This window comes from Conger conger, chromosome 15 (assembly GCF_963514075.1).
Source record: "Conger conger chromosome 15, fConCon1.1, whole genome shotgun sequence".
NCBI classification, from domain to species: domain Eukaryota; kingdom Metazoa; phylum Chordata; class Actinopteri; order Anguilliformes; family Congridae; genus Conger; species Conger conger.
This window is the reverse complement of record NC_083774.1, coordinates 17,214,441-17,236,724: the sequence shown is the minus strand read 5'-3', so window position 1 is coordinate 17,236,724 and position 22,284 is coordinate 17,214,441. Positions and strand designations below refer to the sequence as shown.

The window sequence follows — 22,284 nt, the reverse complement described above, 5'->3', positions numbered from 1 at the left end:
ATCTGGCTACCTGAAACAAAACCAACCTTCTGTTGAACCAAGCGTGCTCTCTTGCTAGTGTTAATTTCATGTTCCTTTTAATGTGTACAACAGGCTCGATTAGATCGTCATTTATGTTTTACAATCTTGTAAAAGAGACCAAAATCCATTTTATGAGCCAATAGAGAGGTTATGGGTATACAGTGATGATGGTCATAACTGTTTGGGACCCATTTTGATTCTCAACCCAGAGTTTAAGAACCATTGCCCCCCAAATGGTTACTCAGTAACAGCCCCTAGAATGGATTTCACAGCGGTAGCTAACATCCCAGGTTAACCTGAAGGAGCATATACAGCACAGTATTTTCAAGATGTTATTATTTCTGGTAACTTCATCTGAAAAAAGCCCTCGCAGCTGGGACACTGTTCCCATAGATGAGAACAGAACTCACTGTCAGCCTCCAATGCACAGTCCATGCCAGCTGCACATGCCAACCATAAGTGCAGCACCATAGGGTAGTGCTTTGACTTTTAAACAAACAGGTTTAAAAATCAAAGCAGGCATATCTCTCATCGATGACAACAGCCTGTGTTCATCTCATATGTAATCACACAGTACAACGTTCAGTGTTAATTCAACTCTTAGATGGTGCATCTAGTCCCTATTAGACTCATATGCACTCTGCGAGAGTTAAATGAAGACAGAATATTTTACTTGTGTAGAAGTACAGGGATACAGCGGTACCTCACAAAACCCATGATTTAAATCTACCCTATATCTTGAGGGACAATGCTAGGGGTAGACTGGATTTGCTGTAATGTTGTCTGTATTAAATTTGGCAGCATACTGCTGCTCTGTAATAAGGCAGTAATGGCTAATAAATTAGCTGAACAGAGACATCCGGGAAAGTCCAGAGTCAAAATGAACCATGCTGAAAGTGATTACCTTCATGGCCAGGGTATTTATGAGTCATACGTTTGAAAGAGGGTCATTAAGATATTCAGTTGGGACGTTAACTGCAGCCGATGTGCACTGCGGTTGTCTACCACATGCCCATAAGTAAAGCAGTGCTTTAAATCTAGAGGGACAAACCAGAGATAAATAGGGAATAAAATTGGTAATAAACAAAACTACCATTATTGGGAAGAATAAAAAAAACACCCAAAGTGCTTGAGATCAAATGAAACCCAGCAAGTTAATGGACTGAACGGGGAGCAGGGATTTATATTTGAAAAAGAATCTGCTCAGCTGATGGAACAAATTAAGAACACAGCCACTGACCTAGCATGCTTTACGGCATAACGATGAAGACCTGGCCAAAGCTAGCAAACGGGCAGAATTACATGCATAACCGACAGCCATTTTTGAAAAAAGGAAAATGACAAATGTCCTTCGGAACACCTATTTTATATTCCAATCCCTTTTCATTCACTCTAATTTGAAACTGAGGGAATTTTGTGGCAACAATTGAAATCTTCTTCAGGCAGTAAGTCAACAGCGAGACGTTTTTGTGCAGAAATCAATAACAAATAGGAGACTCTGAGCAGAATGTTCAACTACCAATGCAGAGAACACCTGGGCTTTGGGACATAAAAAGCCACATTATTGCAGTCACATCCGCATGTTTATGAGGACACTTATTATGTTGTACGTGACTATCCTACGCCTAAGGCTGTCTTTGCAGAGGCCACGAGGACCATGCTGATGAGGAAATGACCCAAGAAACTGAAAATAACTTTAAAAGCACATCCATATTCATGGTTCTAAGTGCAAAAAAATCATTTTTAAGGTCAGCGAATTATTTAGGTATAAAATTGTAATTTATTATACATTTGTTATAAGTTTAATATGCAAGTGCGGACATATTTTTACCCTGCATTTATGTATTTGTGGGTGGCACGGATGGTGCAGTGGGTAGCACTGCCGTCTCACAGCAAGGAGGTCCTGGGTTCGAATCCCGGTCAGCCGGGGCCTCTCTGTGTGGAGTTTGCATGTTCTCCCTGTGTTTGCGTGGGTTTCCTCCAGGTACTCCAGTTTCCTCCCACAGTCCAAAGACATGCAGGTTAGGCTGATTGGAGAGTCTAAATTGCCCGTGGGTATGAGTGTGAATGAATGGTGTGTGCCCTGCGATGGACTGGCGACCTGTCCAGGGTGTATTCCTCCCTTTCGCCCAATGTATGCTGGGATAGGCTCCAGCCCCCCTGCGAATGAATGGATGGATTTATGTATTTGTGAACACATAAATACAGGCATGCTACATACATGTGGGGATACAATAAGAATATAAATGATAGACTAAAGAAATGAATGTGACCGTTAAGATGAAAGTAAAGTGACATTCTCAGTGGGTCCAGAGAGAGGGGTATTTTAGGGGCTTGTTGAACGAGGAAAGATCAGATGACTAAATAAGATGTTGATGAAAGAGTCCAGTTTGGAAATTTTCCAGAAAGACTAGACTGACTGACAGACACAAACTGTTCATTTGTTGTCTTTGACATTGATGGATCAATACATATTATATGTTTATGTACAGTATGTGAATTGGCTGTTCTACAAGCAGGTCCAGGTTGAACGATTGGCTGTTCAGATTGATTTGATTTGTTTTTGTTGCGTACATTGTGACGCCAGGAAGGGTATTGGGATGCTTCCCACCAGGGGGCAGCACTGGCCCTACTTCAGTTTCAGCCACAGCTGTGATTCATTGTAATATTTCTATTTTATTACCTAATCATTGGGCTGAATAAAAGGCCTGTCTCTCAGGCCTAAAAGGGAGGTGCATTTGATAGTGGGATTTTATGGCTGATAATTGGACAAAGAAGTGGAATATAGCATTTATGGAAATTATTTAGCTTAAGGAAGAAAGTTTCATTTATTTCTTGGCAAGCCAGTTGAGAACTAATTTGCAGTCATGATCTGGGGAATCATAGTGGTCATTACATGTGCAAATTTAGAGGGCAGATTCACAGTTTCTCAGTATCAAGATGTTTATTGACCAAATGTTTGAATCCTGATTTAAAAACTCAAAGTATAAAACCTTCTACTGTATTGCCCCTCCCGACAACTGAGGCACTGGATTATACCCACCCCATCAACGCCACTTCGAGCAGCATGGCACGAGAGGTTTTCCATCACATTTAAAGAGATAATGAAATTGAAATCTCAGTCAGATTAGGACTCTTTACATTAACCACAAAGAAAAAAGAAAAAGAAAAACAGTGGACCACTTGAAAAGTACACTACACGATAACATCGTGCTATAACTATCTGATAACACTGGAGCTCAGGCTCAGTCGTTGATTCAAAAGAGAGGGATCTAAAAGGAACAACATAGAATTACATAAAATTCCAATAATTCCAACCTATAATAGGCACGATTCATAAAGCACTGATTTGCAAATATGGTTCACATTTGGTTTTACCCCCATTGGCTCAAAGTTTGCAGAATTTTGGCAGAAATATTCTGTTCAATTGAATTAATAGACACAAGGACTTACATGGTATTGATATTCGATAGCTATATATAATTGAGATGAAAGCAAACGAGAAAATACAAAATATTAGATTCCCTAAAAAATTTGTAACAGCTCTTTCAGGCATAATCGTGAAAAGGTCCACCATAGTTGCTCATGTATAATAAAACATGTGCTGCGATTAATGTAACTGCACCCAAGAAACATAACAGAGCAAAAGATCACCACATAAACCATTTTACATTTCTAGATTCCCATTTAGAGCACATAGTCTAGGATAGCATAACTATCAATCACAGCCAGACAAAGAATTGGAATATAGCATTGCACGAAATTGTTTAGCTTATGGAAAATAGATTATTTATTAATCAGCATTTAGGATTTCATTACAACAGTGAACATCTATCAGCTATCTTTCAATTCAGATTTACCAATGGGAATATGTATGCTATTTACACAGGAAATCAAACACAATTTTATTGAGACAGTAGTGTTCAAGCCTGCTCCAGTTCCACAAGAACCCCATCACAGTCTTTCGGGTGAAGGAACATGACTGGCTTTCCATGAGCTCCTATCCGTGTTTCCTCTGATAGGGTCCTAATCTTCCTCGCCTTCAAATCCACTATCGCTGCCTCGATGTCATCCACCTATATGCCCACGAAACACAGCACTTCAAATGAATGAATGTAAAATGTATTTACCAGATGATTAACACAAGAACAGCTCATGGGTTCTTTTGTGAAACAGTTGCATTTTGAATCTGGATTATCTTCTTCTTATATAGACCAGCCTTAGTGGCTGCTTGCACAAATGCTTCCCCTCCCCCTGGACCTTTTATCTTAAATTATACAACACTGAAAGATAGTGTATCATAATTGATATTTTGCCTCTGTATATTCAAGAAAATGTAGCCCATATATATTCAAGAATGCTGAGAGATTTACCTCGATGCAGATGTGATGCATCCCTCCAGATTTATTCTTTTGCAAGAATCCAGCAATAGGACTCTTCTCTCCCAGCGGGTGCAGTAGTTCAAGCTTCGTGTTGCCCAGCTCAACGAAGACTGTGTATACCCCGTGTTCGGGAAGTGGCACTGTGGCGCTTACCTGAGCACCAAGCACATCGCGATACAGAGCCGTAGCCTTTTCTAGGTCTGGTACAGCGATAGCGACGTGATTTAGCCTACCGAGCTTCCACACAGTCTCGGGAACACCCTGACACAGGGCCTTCGATGTTGAATATGTTCTCAGCACTGGCACTACTTGACGTGCACACTTCGAAATACCTGTAACTGAAAGAAAGTGCGGCTTGCGTTATTTTGACTCGTTAGTTCAGTAAACTACTGCAATGTCTGCCACTAAGCTCTGATGCTCTATGATGATGGGTATACGAGAGACCGTTGTTGAGGTCTACGTGAATTGTTTTAACATGTTTTAACAACGATCATGTTTTATCTGAGTAGTCAAATTTAGGTTGACATTCATATGACAGTTAGAATGAGATGTCACAACATAATAAACACTTGTTTCCTCTTTATGTGTGAACAGTTGTAGTAGCTAACCACCAGGTACATTAGCGTGCATAACACTAAAGGGAGCAGACTGAATTGCACACTGCTGTCCTGATACAGTGACGAGCTGGCCAAAAATTGAGCTTATCGTAGACATTTAAAAACTGACCTCAATCACAGTAACTACCGAGGACACAGGATAAACTAACAAGATTATATAACAGAACAGAAAACTAAAATTGTTCTGAAAATGATTTTCATTAGCGAGACAGCTAACGCTAGTTTTTTTTTTTAACTGCAAAGTATTTCTATAACTCATAGGATATCTTGACTACGACAGTTTACTCACATATAAAGTTTTCAGAATGTATACCTTCAAGATGAATTGCATACCGTTTTCAAAGTACATTACCTGCAACCTTTAACATGGAGGCCGCCATCTTTTTTGTGTTTGCTTCAAACTTCTGAACTTTATTTGAAGAGCTGCCACGTTAACAAAAAAAATGTTTCTAATTGTAGCTCCTGGTGGGTCATGAACTGAAATAGTGATCATTCAACATAAATAAAAATATGTGTGCGTTGTTTATTTTTGTTTGCTTTATGTTTCTTATTGCATTCTTGGGACACAGTGGCATTTCAAAATAATAGCCAACTAACGTTATTTCAGCTTCGTTTTATAGTAATGGTAATGCAGTAAAATAAAATATTTACCCCAAAAAACCGAGGAAAAACGGCATTTTCTGATATCAAAAAAGCGAGTGTTAACCGGAACGACTATATTTTGAGACGAAGTTCCAACCGAATTACTCTAGAATCGTACTTCTGTTTCCTCGGGGGCATGTTTTCGAGTCGCACATTTGTTCCCATGTGCAAGAAGCCATGGCTGACGGGGACCCGAGGAACACGCTTGAAAGTTGTCTAAAGATTTTAAATAATGACACGGCACACCCAGATAAATTTCTTAGGTAAGACTAAAATGTATTAAACATTAATTTTGCCATATGGTTACATGCTAGCTGAAACATCACTGTAGATGGGTAGGGAGCTAACTAGCTAGCTGATCAGAGCTGTTGCTAAGGTTTGTGCGTGTGATGTCTTGGAAAATAAAGGCTTTATCATCTCGCAGTAGTTAATGACGTTGCTATATACATACTTTACATGTAGATGTACTGTAAACACTGTCCAATATGTGGCTTCTATGCTGCATGAGTGGTATTCGCCATCTACTCGTGTAGATTCATACTAGCCACTGCATTGCATTGATCGATTAACCGGTATATATCCTTTCACTAATAGTAACCGGGGGTTCCAAACTTTTTCCACTACGCACTAGTGAAATTATTTAATTGTATGTGTCCCACACATCTTAATTGTACCCTAAGACAAATTCATGAAGATGAAAGTATTTGTCAGCATGATTGATTAATTTCTGAGAACGAGTGTTTATTGTCAGTGCATAAAAAAGATTGTATACCACATTTATCACATGCCTCATGTTGCATTACTGTTGCAATGCTATACAGGTGCCATTGCCATTAAGATTATTGTGGCACAAACTTTAAACCTATTTCTGTTTTCTAAATGCTAGCCTCCAGAATGGACTGGCGTCGGATTTCACCGCCCTCACAAAGACGCTGTATGATTTCCGCAAGGCACTTGAGCCAAAGGGTACCGTTGGAAGCCCTCTGGAAAAGCTAGTTGTTGAGAACTTTGATGATGAGCAGATCTGGCAGGAGCTGGAGCTTCAGAATACTGCAGTGTTGGAGCGCTTAAACGCTACTGTGAAACAAGCAGTCACAGATAAGAAAATATGTCTGAAGGAGGATGAGGAGGAGGAGGAAGAGGAAGAGACTGGAAATAAAAACAAAGTAGATGATGAACAGGAAGAAACAAGTGAGGAAGATGTGGAGGATGAGGAAGAATCCAGGCCCTCAAAGGAATCCAGGCCCTCAAAATCTTCAAAGGAGGCTGCAGAGGAATTCACAGACGAAGACTCGGATGTGGACTTTGATGTGGATGACCTGGAGAAGCGGACCAAGCAGCAGAAGCTGACCAAGCTCAAAGCTCAGAGGCAGGCCGGCCCCGAATCAGAGGTGGACGACCGGTTCTTCAAGCTCTCCGAGATGGAGGCCTTCCTGGAGGAGGTGGAGAAGAGGGAGGAGAAGGACGATGCTGGCGACAGTGAGGTTGACTACTTCCAGGACTTGCCATCAGGCGAGGATGATGAGCTGGACCTGGAGGAAGAGCTGACATCAAAAAAACAGAAAAAGATAAAGGTGTGGCTCGTTTCAATTAAAACTAGTATATTTGCGACCACTGAATACATCTCATTTTATAGTAGTTCAATGTTTCCACCCCTTTTTGTCAAACTGCTTTTCATTTCAGTCACAGAAGAGTTCCAGAAACTTGAAGTACAAAGATTTCTTTGATCCAGTGGAAGGAGGGTTGGTCCAGAGGGACCCTGAAGAGGATGAAGATTTGGGGTCTGAAGAAGATGGGGCGAGTGAAGCTGGGATGCCAGATGATGAAGAGGAGGAAGATGAGGGGGTTCTGGATGAAGATGAGCTGTAAGGGTTTATCTTATTTGATGTATGTTGTACTTTGTGTATAGAGGATACTAAATTTAAGTTATTTCAAAAGTAAAAGGCATTACCCTAAAATCATTTTGTCCAGATTTAATGTGCAATTACACCAACTTAGCTGTAGGCTTCTGTCACAGACCACCAATATGAAAAAGTACAGTGAGAGGAACAGCCCAATGCAGAACAGTTTGAGCCAGTCCAGGTTTTGCATGCTATGCTCACTGTGAGGAAACAACATGTTTGTGGTGCACTAACCAAAGATCTGGACTGACGTAAACCACTATGCATTAGGAGTGTCATTTCAAGTTTAACACAAATTGATTATGTTGATCTGTTGTGACTTTGTTCGCCTTCATAGGGAAGATGATGAAGGGGATGAAGGGGATGAGGGGGATGAGGAGAGCCCTAAAGCCAAGGGAACCATGAAGAAGGTGACCTTTGACCTGTCTGATGACAGCGATGGGGAGGACATGGAGGAGATCCTTGGTGGAAAGCGCTCAGAGATACCAGAGACCAAGTCCGGCTTTGAGAAAAGACAGGAAAAGGTATTCAGCAGCAGCTCACGGGGGTACTAATACGACAATGGCTGTTTTATGCAATCGTTACCTCATAATAAAAAGGAGTGCATTATAAGGGCTGTCATTGGCTTCAGCCAGCATTGTATTAATTTAAAGTGGGTGTCATCTTGTAATCACAAAATCCTCAAAGATGCTAGATAAATGCACTGTAACAACTGATTTTGAGGTGTAAATTCTCTCGACTGCCTCGTTCTGCGTCTGTCTGGAATGCACAGATGGCTGAGAAGATCCAGCAACTAGAAAAGGCGGCTCTAGGGGAGAAACCGTGGCAACTGAAGGGGGAGGTTTCCGGGCAGACGCGTCCAGAGAACAGCCTGTTGGCGGAGGACGTTTTGTTCGACCAGGCCTCTAGGATGGGTGGGTCCTCCCTGCTGACATCTTGGCGGCTGCTGCTACTTGCCTTGTTGAATATTGTGACATGGGTGATTGGAACCACTCCGTTCCTGGTAGCGGTGGATGTGCAGCGTAGGAGTTGTTGTGAATGTAGCCATTTTAATTATCCGTTTGCTTCATTGTCCTCCTTAGCCCCTGCTGTAACAGAAGAGACCACATTAGCACTGGAAGACATTATCAAACAGAGAATCCGGGACCAGGTCAGTCTCTCATTGTGGAGCAAATGAAAGGGGAGGTCTGGCACATATGCTGCCTTTGAAGTGCCTGAATGCTCAGTCTGTGTCTTGCTGTTTTTTGGAGGCATGGGATGACGTGGTGCGTAAGGAGAAGCCTAAAGAGGAGGCGTTTGAGTACAAGAAGAGGCTGACCCTGGACCACGAGAAGAGCAAACTGAGTCTGGCGGAGGTGTATGAACAGGAGTACCTCAAACAGACGCAGGTAAAGTCACAGTTAAAGTCCAATACCAGCACTATTTCGCTGCAATTGCATTCTTCTAATTCATAATTTAGCCCATACAGTGACACATGACTCACCTTGTCAGTCTGGCTGTGCTCTAGTAGTTTTAGCAAAACTTTTTACAGAACTTTTATAGAAATGTAGTTTCCCCTCTGGTGTCAGCCATGAATCAGCTGGATTCTGTGTACCCAGTGTGACAGCATGACTATAAAATTCGAAACGAGTCCTTTAGAAAGCCAAGCTCACCTTGACTGTTCACAGCCAATTGCACAACTGTTCAGAATCAGCGACTGGAAAGTCTGCCCCATGGCTGTCTGTATGCCAACTGAATTCTGCAACTAAATTATGCAGGTGTGCATTCAGCCCAACACCTCCCAGCTACAGCACAATCAAGCACCAGAGATGGAGCACTAGGCTTCAAGGCTGTTGTTAATTGTTTCTTTTAACATTTTTATTGTATTCAAATATTTCAGCAAAAGACAGAAGAGGAGGAAAACCCTGCCCACGTGGAGATTCAGAAGCTCATGGATTCTCTTTTCCTCAAACTGGATGCACTTTCAAACTTCCAGTTCACACCCAAACCTGTAAGTTTGTCTGCCTTTCCTGGGCTAGCGTTCATTACTGTGTCATTTAGGCAATGCCTCCATATGAGCCATTATTTGGGCAGAAGTGTGAAAAGGTGAAAGCACAGGACTATGGGACTTGGGATATGTAGGTTATCTAATTGTGAAAAGATGTTGTCCTGAAGAGATCCGTAATACTGACCATGAGCCAAACCTCAGTAACACTTCTCTCCTGCTCTGTGTCATTCAGCCGGTGCCTGAAGTGAAGGTCGTCTCCAATCTGCCGTCCATCACCATGGAGGAGGTGGCTCCAGTCAGCGCCAGCAGTGGCACTCTGCTGGCCCCAGAGGAGATCAAGGTGAGTCCCACCCCCTGAGCCTAGACCCCCCTCGGGTCCTGCACCAGCTGTCCCTGCTGACTTTCATCTGCTCCGAACCCAAGTCAATGACAATAAAGCAGTTTGACTTCTCCTGATGTCAGCGATCGCTGTAAAAGCCCGGTAGAGAACGGTCCCCTGCCTCTCGGAGGACTCGTTAAATGTGATGAGACATTAAATGGGAACGAGACATTAAACGGGAATAGGCGCTTCTCTGGTGGTACGGATGTAGTAATTCCTCTCTCCTCCTGCCTCTCTCCCTCTCTCAGGAGAAGAACCGGGCCGGTGGCATCCTGGGAGACACAGAGAAGACGGCCACCGACAAAAAGCGTGAAAGGCGCAAGAAGAAGCTGGTGAAACGTGCAAAGCTCCAGGAGAAGGAGAGGAGGCAGAGACTGCGAGAGGCCAGCAAAGCGGGAGAGAACAAGAGGGCCACGAAAGCCGAGATGGCAGAGAACCTTAAGAAGGTCACCAAAGGAGGAAAGGCTGTGGTACTGAAGGTATGGCTCGGTTTCATTTGGACGGTTAAGACCTTCACCAAACTGATAGGGCATACGGATCCATACACTTTCTCCTTGTATCTGAACTTTCACAAAGTTATTTGGAACATTTCAACTTATTTTCAGTATCATGCGTTATTTGGCAGCCATTTACTTGTGAGGTTAAACAGAGCCAGGGGTATCTGTGCCACCAAAGAAAAACGGTAAAGAAACGGATGGCTTCTTCCGAACTTGAAATGCCACCGTTTGTGTGAATTGAGTCATCTTGAACCTTGTAGGTGTATTTTACCTTTAAGTTGTCTCAGAAGGATGGTGTCTACTACAAAGATATAGTAGGAAGATGTGCTTCACACTTGTTTGTGTAAACTAGAAGATAGGTATCGGTAGTGCATCTCCTCCGACAGCTCTTGTCACTTAAACCTGAGGAACTGCGCAGGCAGGAGATTGGATCTCGGGAAAGAAATTGTTGTTTTGTACTACGGCAGGGGTAATATCTGTATGGTTTGGAGAAAGCAGTACTGTTCAAATTCTGCCAAATGGGATGATCTTTAGAAGGCACAGATCCCAGTTCTGATCCCTTGACTTTATTGGAGACCATTAATCAGAGTGGTGTGGTCATTGTGGGAGACATCCTTTCTCTAGAACTATGCTGTAACATCTCCCCATTTTATGGTGCATGCTTTCTGCTGTATAACCTACTGCCACAACATTGAATTCCACTGATTTATTTAGATTCTAATTCATAATATTTGATATATAATATTGGGTCCATGAATTGCCTTGAAATTAGTTTTAATTTGCACACCAACACTTGCAGCGGTTCTCTCGGTACACAGTCTTACACAGCTTAACACCCACCCTGTAGTAGTGCAGTGCACTTGATGAGAGAGTGCAGTGATTGCGGTCAGCCTCCGTGAAAACGCGGGGAGGTTGGCGTGCCTGGGTGTGCGGCTCACACGATGTCTCTTCCCCTGAAACAGGATGAAGGGAAGGACAAGGCCCTCCGCTCCTCCCAGGCCTTCTTCACACAGCTACAAGACCAGGTAAAGAGTCACATCAAAGGAGCCAAGGACCAGAGTGCCAAGAAGAAGAAACGGAAAGAAGTCTCTGCCATCAAACTGAAATTATAACATTGAAATATATCATTTGTACAGACTTTTTAAATGCTGTATTTACCTGTATGTGCCTGTAGTTGTTATTTTCAATAAAATGAGTCCGTTCAGATTTCTGGTTCATGATGTGCATTATTACTGATAAGCCTTTATTTGCAGTTTTTCATTGGCTGCTGACATGTTGTGTAGCTGTGGACAAGCCACAAATATGTAAATGAACAAGATTGGTTGTTACAATGCACATAATATACAGTCGCGGTAATCCATCTGGAAAATACAATGTGTCAGTTCAGTCGATGAGCTGCTCACTCACTTCGCTCCAAATAAAACAGTGATCTTTTGAGGCCAAGAACATTATTTTGGCTCTGACTTTGCCACAAAGGACAGCTGTCTCTACATCAAAATACTAAGAAGCATAGTATACACATTATCAACCATGTGGAGCAAGTGAGGAATGTTTTCCTTATCTACTTGTAAAAGATTTTTTGGAAATAATGAAAGATTATACTGCCTTATATTCGACAATCACTTCAGTCCACACTATCAAACATATCTGTGAACCAATGATCAGTCACAGATAAAAGGCAGTAATGAGGAATGCCCAATAAGCCCTTGCCAGCTGCTAGTATAATCGAGGAGTGATGCCGCCCATTCAGAAGAATTGAACTGCACATTTTACAACAGGTGCACCAATCCTGAATTGACTGTAGTGGCACTGTCATAAATGCATAAATCATACTGTATTATGGAGGTTGGATAATGAGACATCTGCACCTTCACCTGTTTTATATGACAAATAAAATACAGTGAAAAAAATGTTTTGCATATATTATTATTTTTTTGCAAAGTTACGGTGAATTACACTGCAATCTTTAACTGAGATACGACCCCTTTCATTTAAAAAACCCCCACAAAATATAAGCCTGGGCTTGTTTCAAAGAAATTAAACAATACCGGCTTTCTCCATTGAAATGCAAGGATTGCCCTCTACTGGGAAGAAATGTGCTTGCTCTCAACGTAGACAAAACAAATTCAACCGGATAAAATATTAAAATATATATAAAATCGTTTATGTTATGAAGGATCAACTCGCAGAATGCATCTTCTAAATGTTTACGTATGTACGCAGTGACAACTAGAGTGTCCCATGTCAGAGCTATGCTGAAACAATCAAACACGCTGCTCGATGTAGAATCGATTTCTTTAGCCTAGTAGTTATTCGCCCGGTTGATTACTGCTGCCTTAAAGCGCGCAAAGTATTTATCTCCATTCAAGGAAAGGATAACAGTTATGTAAAGTTAACAGTTACAACAAATAATACGGACACTTGTTTCGCCCCACGCCAGGTTCACCAAGGTAAGGGCAATAGTAGATGAGTCTGCAAAAATACTGCTGTCACTGCTCGTTGGAAAGTTAGCTCAGCTATGTCAAGATTGCTAATCGCTAGCTAGTATGCTATCAAGTAACCTGTGTTTTATTTGTTGTCGTGATCAGTATTCGTCTTTTCCCCAGTGTATTATTGACTAACTACGTATGATACTACCTACGTCCAGAATGTCCATTTAATCCCATGCCGTTTATTTTATGTTCACTCGTTTAGGTGGCTGTCCCGCAACAACGCACTCAACATGGGATATCGATTTCAGTGAAAGGTTATTAAATCAAGACAATAAGCCTGGAAGGTCCATCTCATGGCTGAGAGACGCTCATCTCCGGCTGCCAGGGGAAAGAAGCCGCGGCGGACATTATCGTTGACCAAGAGGAGGGGAGATGGCAGAGCCAATAGCGGAACGAAGTCTATCGCTGCCTTTTTCAACAATGCGCCTCCAGCCAAGCTGGCTTGTCCGTTGTGCGGTGAGATGGTACCCCGTTTCAAGATAAACGAGCACATCGACTCACAGTGCCAAAATTTTCTCGGGAATGACCCCAAGGATGCCGGTTTGTCTTCGGGCAATGACGTTATCTCCTCCCCTCCAACTAATGGTACCCCAAATCTGGACAGTGCATCATGCCCCGAGGAGAAAAAACCTTCAGCCACCAGCCCTTATTTTAAAAAGCATGGGTTGTTGCAACAAGACCCACAGGAGTCCAGACATAGTGAAACGAAGCTTGTAAAGAATATAGACCTAGGGAGCCTGGCCTCAAAACTGTCCAGAAAGAGGCTGAAGTTCACAGATTGTGAGGATAGATCGTGCCAACAGAGAACTAGTGCTGCACATGACCCTGAACAAACAGGGGGCAGTGTGGAGCTAAGCAGCTCCCAGAAGGAGAACTACTGTGTTCAGTTCTCTGATGACACACAAAGGTGTCCCAAAGGTGACACTGAACCAGCAAGTGATGTGACCACTCGAAGGACAGCTGCTTTTTCTGCGGACATTCCCCAAACAGGGAGCGGAGAGGACTTGGATCAAAAAGAATCAACGTCCAAGTCTCCTCTTTCAGTGGCGGCTGTGTCAGTGCAGTCTTCTATCGCATCCCGACTAAGCAAAAGTAAAAACAAGGAAGGATTCAGGACAGGTCCTCCTAAACCAGCTCTCCCAGCTGCTGCCAGAATCAAGAATAAAAGGGTGAGTGAGGAGCCAGAGAGACGAAACCTAAAAAAGAAAGCTGCCCTCTCCTCAGAGGGCCTTCAGCTACCTCCGGACAGTATAGGAACTGCAGGTCCCCCTCCGGACAATATAGGAACTGCAGGTCCCCCTCCGGACAGTGTAGAAACTGCAGGTCCCCCTCCGGACAGTGTAGAAACTGCAGGTCCCCCTCCGGACAGTGTAGAAACTGCAGGTCCCCCTCCGGACAGTGTAGGAACTGCAGGTCTCCCTCCGGACAGTGTAGGAACTGCAGGTCTCCCTCCGGACAGTGTAGGAACTGCAGGTCTCTCTCCGGACAGTGTAGGAACTGCAGGTCTCTCTCCGGACAGTGTAGGAACTGCAGGTCTCTCTCCGGACAGTGTAGGAACTGCAGGTCTCTCTCCGGACAGTGTAGGAACTGCAGGTCCCTGTACAAGCACAGGAATAAGGGCGGAGAGTCCCGAGCTGAAGCCCAGTGATGCTGAAGCTAATCCGGCTCCTCACGGCGGTTCGGAGGAGAGGGAGGTCACCGAGCGCCATGCCCCACTCGCAGAGGGAGGGCGGGGGCCGGAGCCGGGAAGGCTGCCCTACTACCTGCGTAACTTCCGGACCGTGCTGGAGGGGGTGCTGGAGAACGAGGACGACCGGCTGCTCCTCAACCAGGAGGACCTGGCCATCATCCACGCGTTCCAGCAGCTGTCAGGTACACAGAGCTGCTACAGCCACGGCTTTACTCTCCAACACTGTCCTCAAAACCATCAGGACCCCATCACTGTTATACTTAACAGGCTGGTTTCATATGCACACTTTAAGGCATGTAGGCGTCCGAAGTAAGACAAAGTACAGTGATGACTCCAATAATTTGCTGATTTTGTCTATCTGAATATGCTGAGTTTTTTTTCACCACAGTGTGAGGAATTTCTACTTCATTTCCTTGCTATTTTGGGGGTTTAGGATTGGTGTATGCTGCTACTGTGAAGCATCTTTATGACTGCTTTCTGTAAAAAGCACTTTACAAATAAAATTGCAATAAAATTGCTTAAATAGACATAGTAATTGTGGCTTCACCAACCAAATGGATGGTGCCATGTGCCATTAATCAGTGGCTTATGGTCAAAAGACTTTGTACACCATAGCAAAACACTGTGATGGCTCCACTCATTGACGTATCATGATGTCACACTTTCCCATGACCAGTCTCCCTGTCTCATGGTTATAACTGTCTGATTGGCCCCTCGTCCGCAGTCTCATGGTTATAACTGTCTGATTGGCCCCTCGTCCGCAGTCTCATGGTTATGACTGTCTGACTGCCCCTCACCCGTGGTTGTGTTGGTGCAGCTGCCGGGCAGATGCTCTACGTTCGGCTCTTCCAGAGGAAACTGCACTGGCTTCGGGTGAGCAAGCTGGATTACTCAGAGATTGGCTCAGACCTCACCCCTGTGATCCAGGAGCTGGCCAGCTGTGGGTTTCTGCAGAGAGGTGAGTGTGGGGGAGAGGAGAGTTATTGAGCGGAAAGGTGTATGTCTCACACAGCAAAGACAGAGAGGCCCAAAGACAGAGGGGCCCATATGGAGAAACGCACAAAAGGGGTGGAGAAATGGCTTTTAGGGGCCCTCTCCTGTCCAAGAAAGTACAGGGGTACAGGCCCAAATGTTATATTGTACAGAGCCCCCAAAAGGTCAGTGGTTGAGCTGTCTATACACACATACACACACACACACACACTTCAGCCTTTAATATAATAAACTCTTTTACCCGACGTTCCAGAGAGTGACCTTCAGGACCTGGAGGAGGTCCTGGAGTTGCTTCCTGCTCCAGAGCTGAGGGACCTGGCCAAGACCTTCCACCTGGGGGCCCCCGGCGCCCAGAAACAGCAGCTGGTGACGGAGCTCCTCCGGCTGGGCCGACAGCGCTCCTTCTTCGCCCTGCTCCCCGGGCAGACGGGCGCCGGGGCGGCCATCTTAAAGAGGTGAGGAGGAGGAGAGGGCGGAGGTGTGACTCCCTGCGGTCCTCGCTGTGAAGAGCGTGCTGAACCCGTGGCTCTGTACTCGTTCCCGCAGGGCGAGGACCCTGGCGGGGGCCTGCGTGCGGGTGTGCCGCGACCCTCGAGCGGTCTTCTCCCGCATGCTCCTCCTCTTCTCCCTCACCGACTCCCTGGAGGAAGAGGAGGCGGGAGCCGGCGGGCAGAATCAGCTCTACACCATCCTGCTGGTCAACTCGGGCCGGCTGGCCTTCCCTGCCTACACTGTCCAGCGCATGGACAGGGTGTTCCAGGACCGAGACGACCTCATCAGGTGAGGGGGGGCTGACGTTAAGATGGCGGCCCACACACCTGCATCTCTCTTCGTACCAGTACACCATATGGACTGCAAGGCCTGTAACTGGCTCATGTCTTAAATGGGATCAGATATACAATGAGCTCAAACATTTTTGGGACAAATTGGTATTTGTATTCAAATAATTCACATGTGGTTGAAGTGCAGAGGAAGTGTTGGGCTTGTGTGAAAGCTGTGTTTGAGTGGCGTTTGTAGGTATGAGGCCTCCATGGCTTGCAGGGTTGTTGGGCTTGTGTTCAGTCACTGAAAGCAGTGTTTGCATGGCGTTTGTAGGTATGAGGCCTCCATGGCTTGCAGGGGTTTGTGTTCGGTCACTGAAAGTGGTGTTTGCGTGGTGTTTGCGTGGCGTTTGTAGGTACGAGGCCGCCATGCACGCCCTGCAGGAGGTGATGTTGGCCATGCAGGGGGGCAGCTGGGAGGAGGCTCTGCAGCTCTACAGCTCAGCGAAGCAGGTCTGGCAGGAGCAGCAGCACAGCTGCAGCCTCAGGTGAGGAGCATGATTTAACCGTAAATACTCGATCTGAACTCAACACGTACTGTGACACATAATGCTACATTTTATTTTACTTCATTGTCCCCTCTGGCAGACATTATCTGAAGGGTCACTGAGAGTAACCAGTTCACAGCAGGCTAGTACATACTGTAATACAGAAGGCACTGTAGGGCTGGGTCTATCGAATATTTTTTACTGATTACGCATCATTAAAAAAATAAAATTATTTACTGTATAATAACATTCATCCTTTTGAAATGACACAGAACAATTTATTGACATAATGAAGAATCTGAACAATCCTGTAACAACCCTTCCAGTTTTTTTTTATGTTTATTTTGCGATCATAATTCTGTCAGATTCAATCTTACAGCAAAATATCCATATCTAACATCTGCGCAATACCAGTCCCCAAAGCACTCTGCACCACTCTTTCATTGATTGATGGATGCATTAGGGAAACGATTATCGTAAATTATACCTTTTGTTTGCCATATCAAAATTCTGTTCATTATTGTGTGTAATTGATTTGATCTCTTGATGAATTGTTTCAGCCCTACTGTGGTTCAAGCCCACTGGTCCTTGAACATCATTACCATTAAAAAGCAGACTGACTGATATGCACACACACCACTGTTAAGGACAGATATTGCAGTTGTGATGAATGAGTGCTTTGATCGGTTATGCATTGTCATAGGTGCCCATCCAGTGGAAATTGATGTTGTCTTTTACATATTAGACCTGGATGTGTAGTGGATACAACTGAAATGGAACAAAATCAGTCAGTAATATCCCCCAAATGTAGTCATTTGTTTGTTTGTTCAGCCTAATCATATGGGCATCTGTACTATGTGTCTCAGTGTGTTGCTACATGTCTGTATGTCTGAGTTGTTCTGAAGGGAATAAGAGTGTGTACTTGTGAGTACACCAGTGTGTTCTGAAGAGAATGAGTGTGTACTTGTGTGTACACCAGTGTGTCGTTCTGAAGGGAATGAGTGGGTACTCGTGTGTAGACCAGTGTGTTGTTCTGAAGGGAATGAGAGTGTGTTCATCATTGTGTTGTTGTGAAGGGAGCTGGTCTGTGAGTGAGTTGATACGTGTGTGTTGTTCTGAAGGGAATGAGAGTGTGTTCATCAGTGTGTTGCTGTGAAGAGAGCTGGTCTGAGTGAGTCGGTGTGTGTGTGTTTCCTCAGGCACCAGGAGGAGCTGCCCGTGTTCCTGCGATGCTTCACCACAGGCTGGGCCTACACCCGCCTGCTGTCCCGTGGGGTGGAGATCCTGCAGAGACTGCGCCGCTACGAGGTACACACAGTTCACACAGTGCACACACACTAACACTACTACACATCAGGGTCATCCCAATGTCTAAGCAGCCCGATTCCACAGCCTCCTGTTCAATTGAAAACCAGAGTGTGCGCATCGGTTGATGACTTGTGATTTGGATGTAATGTGTAATACGACCATTTTTCCCCTGACTGAAATATCTCACCTCTGTGGGGCTCTGTGATTTGACTGGTCCTACAGGAAGCCGTGCTGGAGCTTCAGTCACTGCTGGCCCAGTCCACGTTCTGTCCTGACAGCAGGGGGCGCTGGTGGGACAGGCTGGCACTCAACCTGCAGCAGCATCTAAAGCGCACTGATCAGGTACTGCAGCAGGAGCACTAACGGTCAAATACAGGAGCCAGATACACTGCCAAACGAGCAATGACACTGTGACTGAGGCAACACGTTTGATTTGTGAAACAGAAATTATTTATGGAAAGGATTCTTACATAAAGACTATCCCCCTTTGAAGAGATTTTAAAACACTGTTATGGTAAAGCTAATAGATTAAAACTTTAAACCTTTACCTGTCTTAAAGGACTAGCAGATGTTCCACTTGACAAACAGTAATGTGACCAAAAGTTGTGTAACATAGTGAGTCTCACGATATACCAGCAATTATGGTTAGAAAAATGTCAAATGGTTCCCTAGGCACAATACTTATGCAGGTTCCTGAAAGGTTTTATATAAATATTCAGAATATTATCCTTTCAATATGATAAACATTATAGAAGCATGTTTAGTTTAGCCCTATCAGGGGTCTTCCAGAGTACTCCGTGTCTAAACAGCAAGTATTTCAAATATGTATTTTTCACAACAGAAAATAGTTTCTGTTGTGCTTGGGCAGGGATATCTGTACTATCCAGAATAGAGTACTTTACAGTACTAAACGGAGACCTTTAAAGCTGTTCTTACCTGTTTAGGCCATCAGCGCCATTCGGGAGGGCCTGTCGGACCCACTGGTGCGGACGGGTCACCGGCTGTCCCTGTACCAGCGCGCGGTGAGGATGAGGGAGTCGCCCAGCTGCAGGAAGTACAGACTGCTCCTGAGGGACCTGCCTGTGGTGGAGGTGCAGGACGTCCTCCACGTGAGTCTCCGACATCACTTCCCTGGCAGCCGAGGGAAAGCCAGGCTTCACTAAGACCAGACGGTCTGCTGAGCTCAAGGTTTTAGCGCTGCGTGTCTCTGGGCAGGTGACCATCCGGGGGAAGCTGTTCCCGCACGCCGGAGGGATGGGAAAGTCGGTCTTCCTCATGACAGCCGATGAGGATGGAGGGGACGCGGGCGAAGGAGACGGCAAGGCCACGGTCCTGTGCTCTGTGGAGGAGCTGGCACTGGCTCACTACCGCCGGCTCGGGTTCGACCAAGGTACACCGCTATTGATGTTATTTTATGAACGGGCTCTCGGTAGCAGGGTTTCTGATCAGAGTACATGGACACTCCTTACATACCAGCTGTACATCAAGCTCAGTAGAATGTTCAGGCCGTAAATTTATTTGTACCACTAATGAGATTCATATACTGTACATGCACAAAAACGGGGGAAAAATACATATTTGAAATAATTGCTTGTAAATAGCTTGGAATGCTTGTTTAGACATGGAGTACTCTGCCAGAGCCCTAATAGGGCTAGACTAAACATGCTTCTATAATGTTTATCATATTGAATAATGAATATTGGGTAAAATACACATTTCTATAAAACCTTTCCGGAACCTGCAGAAGTATTATGTCTAGGGAACCATTTAAAATGCCTATTTGTCTGAAAGTGTATAGAAATGAACACGGAGTGGTCAACATTTGCACAGTGACAGTTAATCTGAAGGGTAAATTGCTTTTTAAACAAGCAAACCTGTTGTCCCTAGGGATTCACGGTGAAGGCTCAACGTTTTCCACTCTGTTTGGCCTCTTGTTGTGGGATATCATTTTCATGGAGGGTATTCCGGACGTCTTCCGAAATCCATACCAGGTATGAAAATGCACGAACACGGGGCCCCAAGGCTCCGTGAACTCTGACACGCTTGGTTTATGATTGGTGGAAACTCAAGGTTGTGAAAGTGTTTGGGATTTGCAGAGTGCTCAACAGTGTTTGGTTATGTTTGAATTGAGTGACATCAGCCTCCAATGAATGCGGCCCCCTTTCCAAACTGTGGAATAAATAAAGTAAAAATGTCCTGAAGGTTTTTGCACTTACAAATATTGTAACTCCCCTATTGAACTGCGATGTTACATTCTTTGGCAGTGAGTAAGGTTATTACCTGTATATTCCAGTGAGGACAGCACTTGCACTCAGGTCTTTAAATGTTTATTAGCCTGGCTGCCAGTGCGCATATAACCTCTTAGGAATATACATTTATTATATTACGGAGCTACCCACTGAAACTACATTAGAGATTTAGGAGTTGAGCACGTTTGAACATCCGTAAAGCCATTACCTGCAATGCCTCCTGTTGGTTACGGACAGACGTGCCCTCTGGACCTCAACACGGACTGTTTCTATGGAAACCGGCGGGAGGCGATGGAGGCGCGGGTGGAGGTGCTGAGGGAGGCCTCCGAGGAGACGCTGCACGCGCTGATGGCGGAGACCTGGAGCTCCCAGGAGGGCAGGCTGTGTGCGCTGGTCAGCTGGGAGCGCTTCTCCTCCCTGCAGCAGGCCCAGGTAACCCAGCGATAACCCACGCACACTGATCTAGGATCAGCTAACCTGCCCGAGAGAGAACTCTATCCTGTCTATGTGAACCCAGAGCAGGCAGATCTGGAATCAGTAATCTGCAGCAGTTTGGGGCCTGTTCCACAAAGCAGGATTTCCGAGTTAGCTGGATTAAAAAACCCAGCCCCTCTTAATCTGGAACATGGATTGAAGTAAAAAAAGAGTATTTCCAGGTTTTACTCCGCGCAGTTATCCAAGTTATAACTTTCCTGCTTTGTAGAACAGGGCCTGGTCTGTGTAGTACTAGGTCTGCAGTGTGCGAGGTGGTAAATTGTGGTCTGTAAGGCAGTTAGACGTAGAGGCAGAGGAGCAGGACACATACCTTCATGAAGAAGTGTGTAGGCTGAAGCATGTTCTCCGCTCGAGCAGAGTCTGGCGTCGTGTCTTGGCGGGGCGTTCCTGGCGGGATTGGTGCAGCGCATGGCTGAAGACTACCGGCACTGCCGTGCGGGACTGCCTGACCTGGTGGTCTGGAGCTCCAGCAGCAAGGCCTACAAGGTCAGGCCCAGTCAGCAGGGAATCATTTCCCGAACCTAAAGGTCGTAGTTTATGGTGTATTGTCTTTTCTACTTAAAGGGAGTTTTATTTTTAGATTCTTAACAACAGGTCGATATTGAAGATACTGCGTGTCAGGAACCCTGTGAGATTTCTGTGACAGTAGCCCTGCCCCAGGATCCTGACCGTAACCCTCCCTGTGAGATGTGTGTGTGACAGTAGACCTGTGAGATGTGAGGTGTGTGTGACAGTCACCCTGTGAGATGTGTGTGTGACAGTAGACCTGTGAGATGTGTGTGTGACAGAAACGCACTGATATTGTGACAGTAACCCTGTGAGATGTGTGTGTGACAGAAACGCACTGATATTGTGACAGTAACCCTCCCTACCTGCTGGTTCTCAGCTGGTGGAGGTGAAGGGGCCGAACGACAGGCTGTCTCAGAAGCAGCAGATCTGGCTGGACGTGCTGCGGGCGCTGGGGGCGGATGTGGAGGTGTGTCACGTGACCGACATTGGCGCCCGGGGGGAGCGTCTGGACTGAGACGCAGGACAGCCCTCGCATTCTCAGAGAAGCACCAATCAGTGCTCAGTAATGGCTGGCCACACCCTCTCTGCTAAACTGAGCCCCTTTCCTCTTGACTAGGTTTGCGATTAACCTTTGACAAGGAGTTTAAAAAACCATGCACTTTGACTGAAATGAAATTTAACACTACAAACTGACAAGTGGGTCAAATTATGTATTTAAATTGCTCTCAGGAAATACCCCTATGTCAAACTGTATGTATGTTGTGAAATAAAAACTTAACGCTTATTCATACATGGACCTCTATTAAAGTACC

The 22,284-nt window shown here is 45.0% G+C and overlaps 3 protein-coding genes across 3 annotated transcripts; 2 read left to right on the top strand and 1 right to left on the bottom strand.

The window, feature by feature from the left end:
• Positions 1-2,830: 2,830 nt before the first annotated feature.
• mcee (methylmalonyl CoA epimerase) lies at positions 2,831-5,791 on the bottom strand. The gene is made up of 3 exons (XM_061222783.1): positions 5,373-5,791; positions 4,395-4,741; positions 2,831-4,097 (listed from the first exon to the last, which is right to left on the bottom strand). Exons 1-3 carry the CDS (start codon positions 5,398-5,400, stop codon positions 3,945-3,947), a joined length of 528 nt encoding a protein of 175 aa, XP_061078767.1. The 5' UTR covers positions 5,401-5,791; the 3' UTR covers positions 2,831-3,944.
• On the top strand, positions 5,786-11,632 carry mphosph10 (M-phase phosphoprotein 10 (U3 small nucleolar ribonucleoprotein)). Its single transcript, XM_061222781.1, has 11 exons — positions 5,786-5,925; positions 6,549-7,236; positions 7,346-7,527; positions 7,901-8,087; positions 8,336-8,477; positions 8,646-8,713; positions 8,814-8,951; positions 9,443-9,553; positions 9,783-9,890; positions 10,178-10,408; positions 11,389-11,632. Exons 1-11 carry the CDS (start codon positions 5,840-5,842, stop codon positions 11,536-11,538), a joined length of 2,091 nt encoding a protein of 696 aa, XP_061078765.1. The 5' UTR covers positions 5,786-5,839; the 3' UTR covers positions 11,539-11,632.
• Positions 11,633-12,729: 1,097 nt separating this feature from the next.
• fan1 (FANCD2 and FANCI associated nuclease 1) lies at positions 12,730-22,262 on the top strand. The gene is made up of 14 exons (XM_061222222.1): positions 12,730-12,876; positions 13,121-14,790; positions 15,426-15,566; positions 15,855-16,056; positions 16,148-16,381; positions 16,779-16,910; positions 18,110-18,218; positions 18,441-18,560; positions 19,163-19,327; positions 19,434-19,608; positions 20,106-20,209; positions 20,705-20,899; positions 21,320-21,448; positions 21,849-22,262. The coding sequence occupies exons 2-14, from the start codon at positions 13,212-13,214 to the stop codon at positions 21,984-21,986; spliced, it is 3,423 nt and encodes a 1,140-aa protein (XP_061078206.1). The 5' UTR covers positions 12,730-12,876; positions 13,121-13,211; the 3' UTR covers positions 21,987-22,262.
• The last annotated feature ends 22 nt before the right edge of the window (positions 22,263-22,284 follow it).

Excerpts from the sequence above, each read along its gene's own strand:
- fan1 (XM_061222222.1), top strand. The coding sequence starts at position 13,212 with ATGGCTGAGAGACGCTCATCTCCGGCTGCCAGGGGAAAGAAGCCGCGG. Across the intron at positions 14,791-15,425 it reads CGCGTTCCAGCAGCTGTCAG|CTGCCGGGCAGATGCTCTAC; the intron begins GTACACAGAGCT and ends GTGTTGGTGCAG. Across the intron at positions 20,210-20,704 it reads TCTTCCGAAATCCATACCAG|ACGTGCCCTCTGGACCTCAA; the intron begins GTATGAAAATGC and ends GGTTACGGACAG.
- mphosph10 (XM_061222781.1), top strand. The coding sequence starts at position 5,840 with ATGGCTGACGGGGACCCGAGGAACACGCTTGAAAGTTGTCTAAAGATT. Across the intron at positions 5,926-6,548 it reads CACCCAGATAAATTTCTTAG|CCTCCAGAATGGACTGGCGT; the intron begins GTAAGACTAAAA and ends TCTAAATGCTAG. Across the intron at positions 8,952-9,442 it reads AGTACCTCAAACAGACGCAG|CAAAAGACAGAAGAGGAGGA; the intron begins GTAAAGTCACAG and ends CAAATATTTCAG.
- mcee (XM_061222783.1), bottom strand. The coding sequence starts at position 5,400 with ATGGCGGCCTCCATGTTAAAGGTTGCAG. Across the intron at positions 4,742-5,372 it reads CTCCATGTTAAAGGTTGCAG|TTACAGGTATTTCGAAGTGT; the intron begins GTAATGTACTTT and ends ACTTTCTTTCAG. Across the intron at positions 4,098-4,394 it reads TGCATCACATCTGCATCGAG|GTGGATGACATCGAGGCAGC; the intron begins GTAAATCTCTCA and ends GTGGGCATATAG.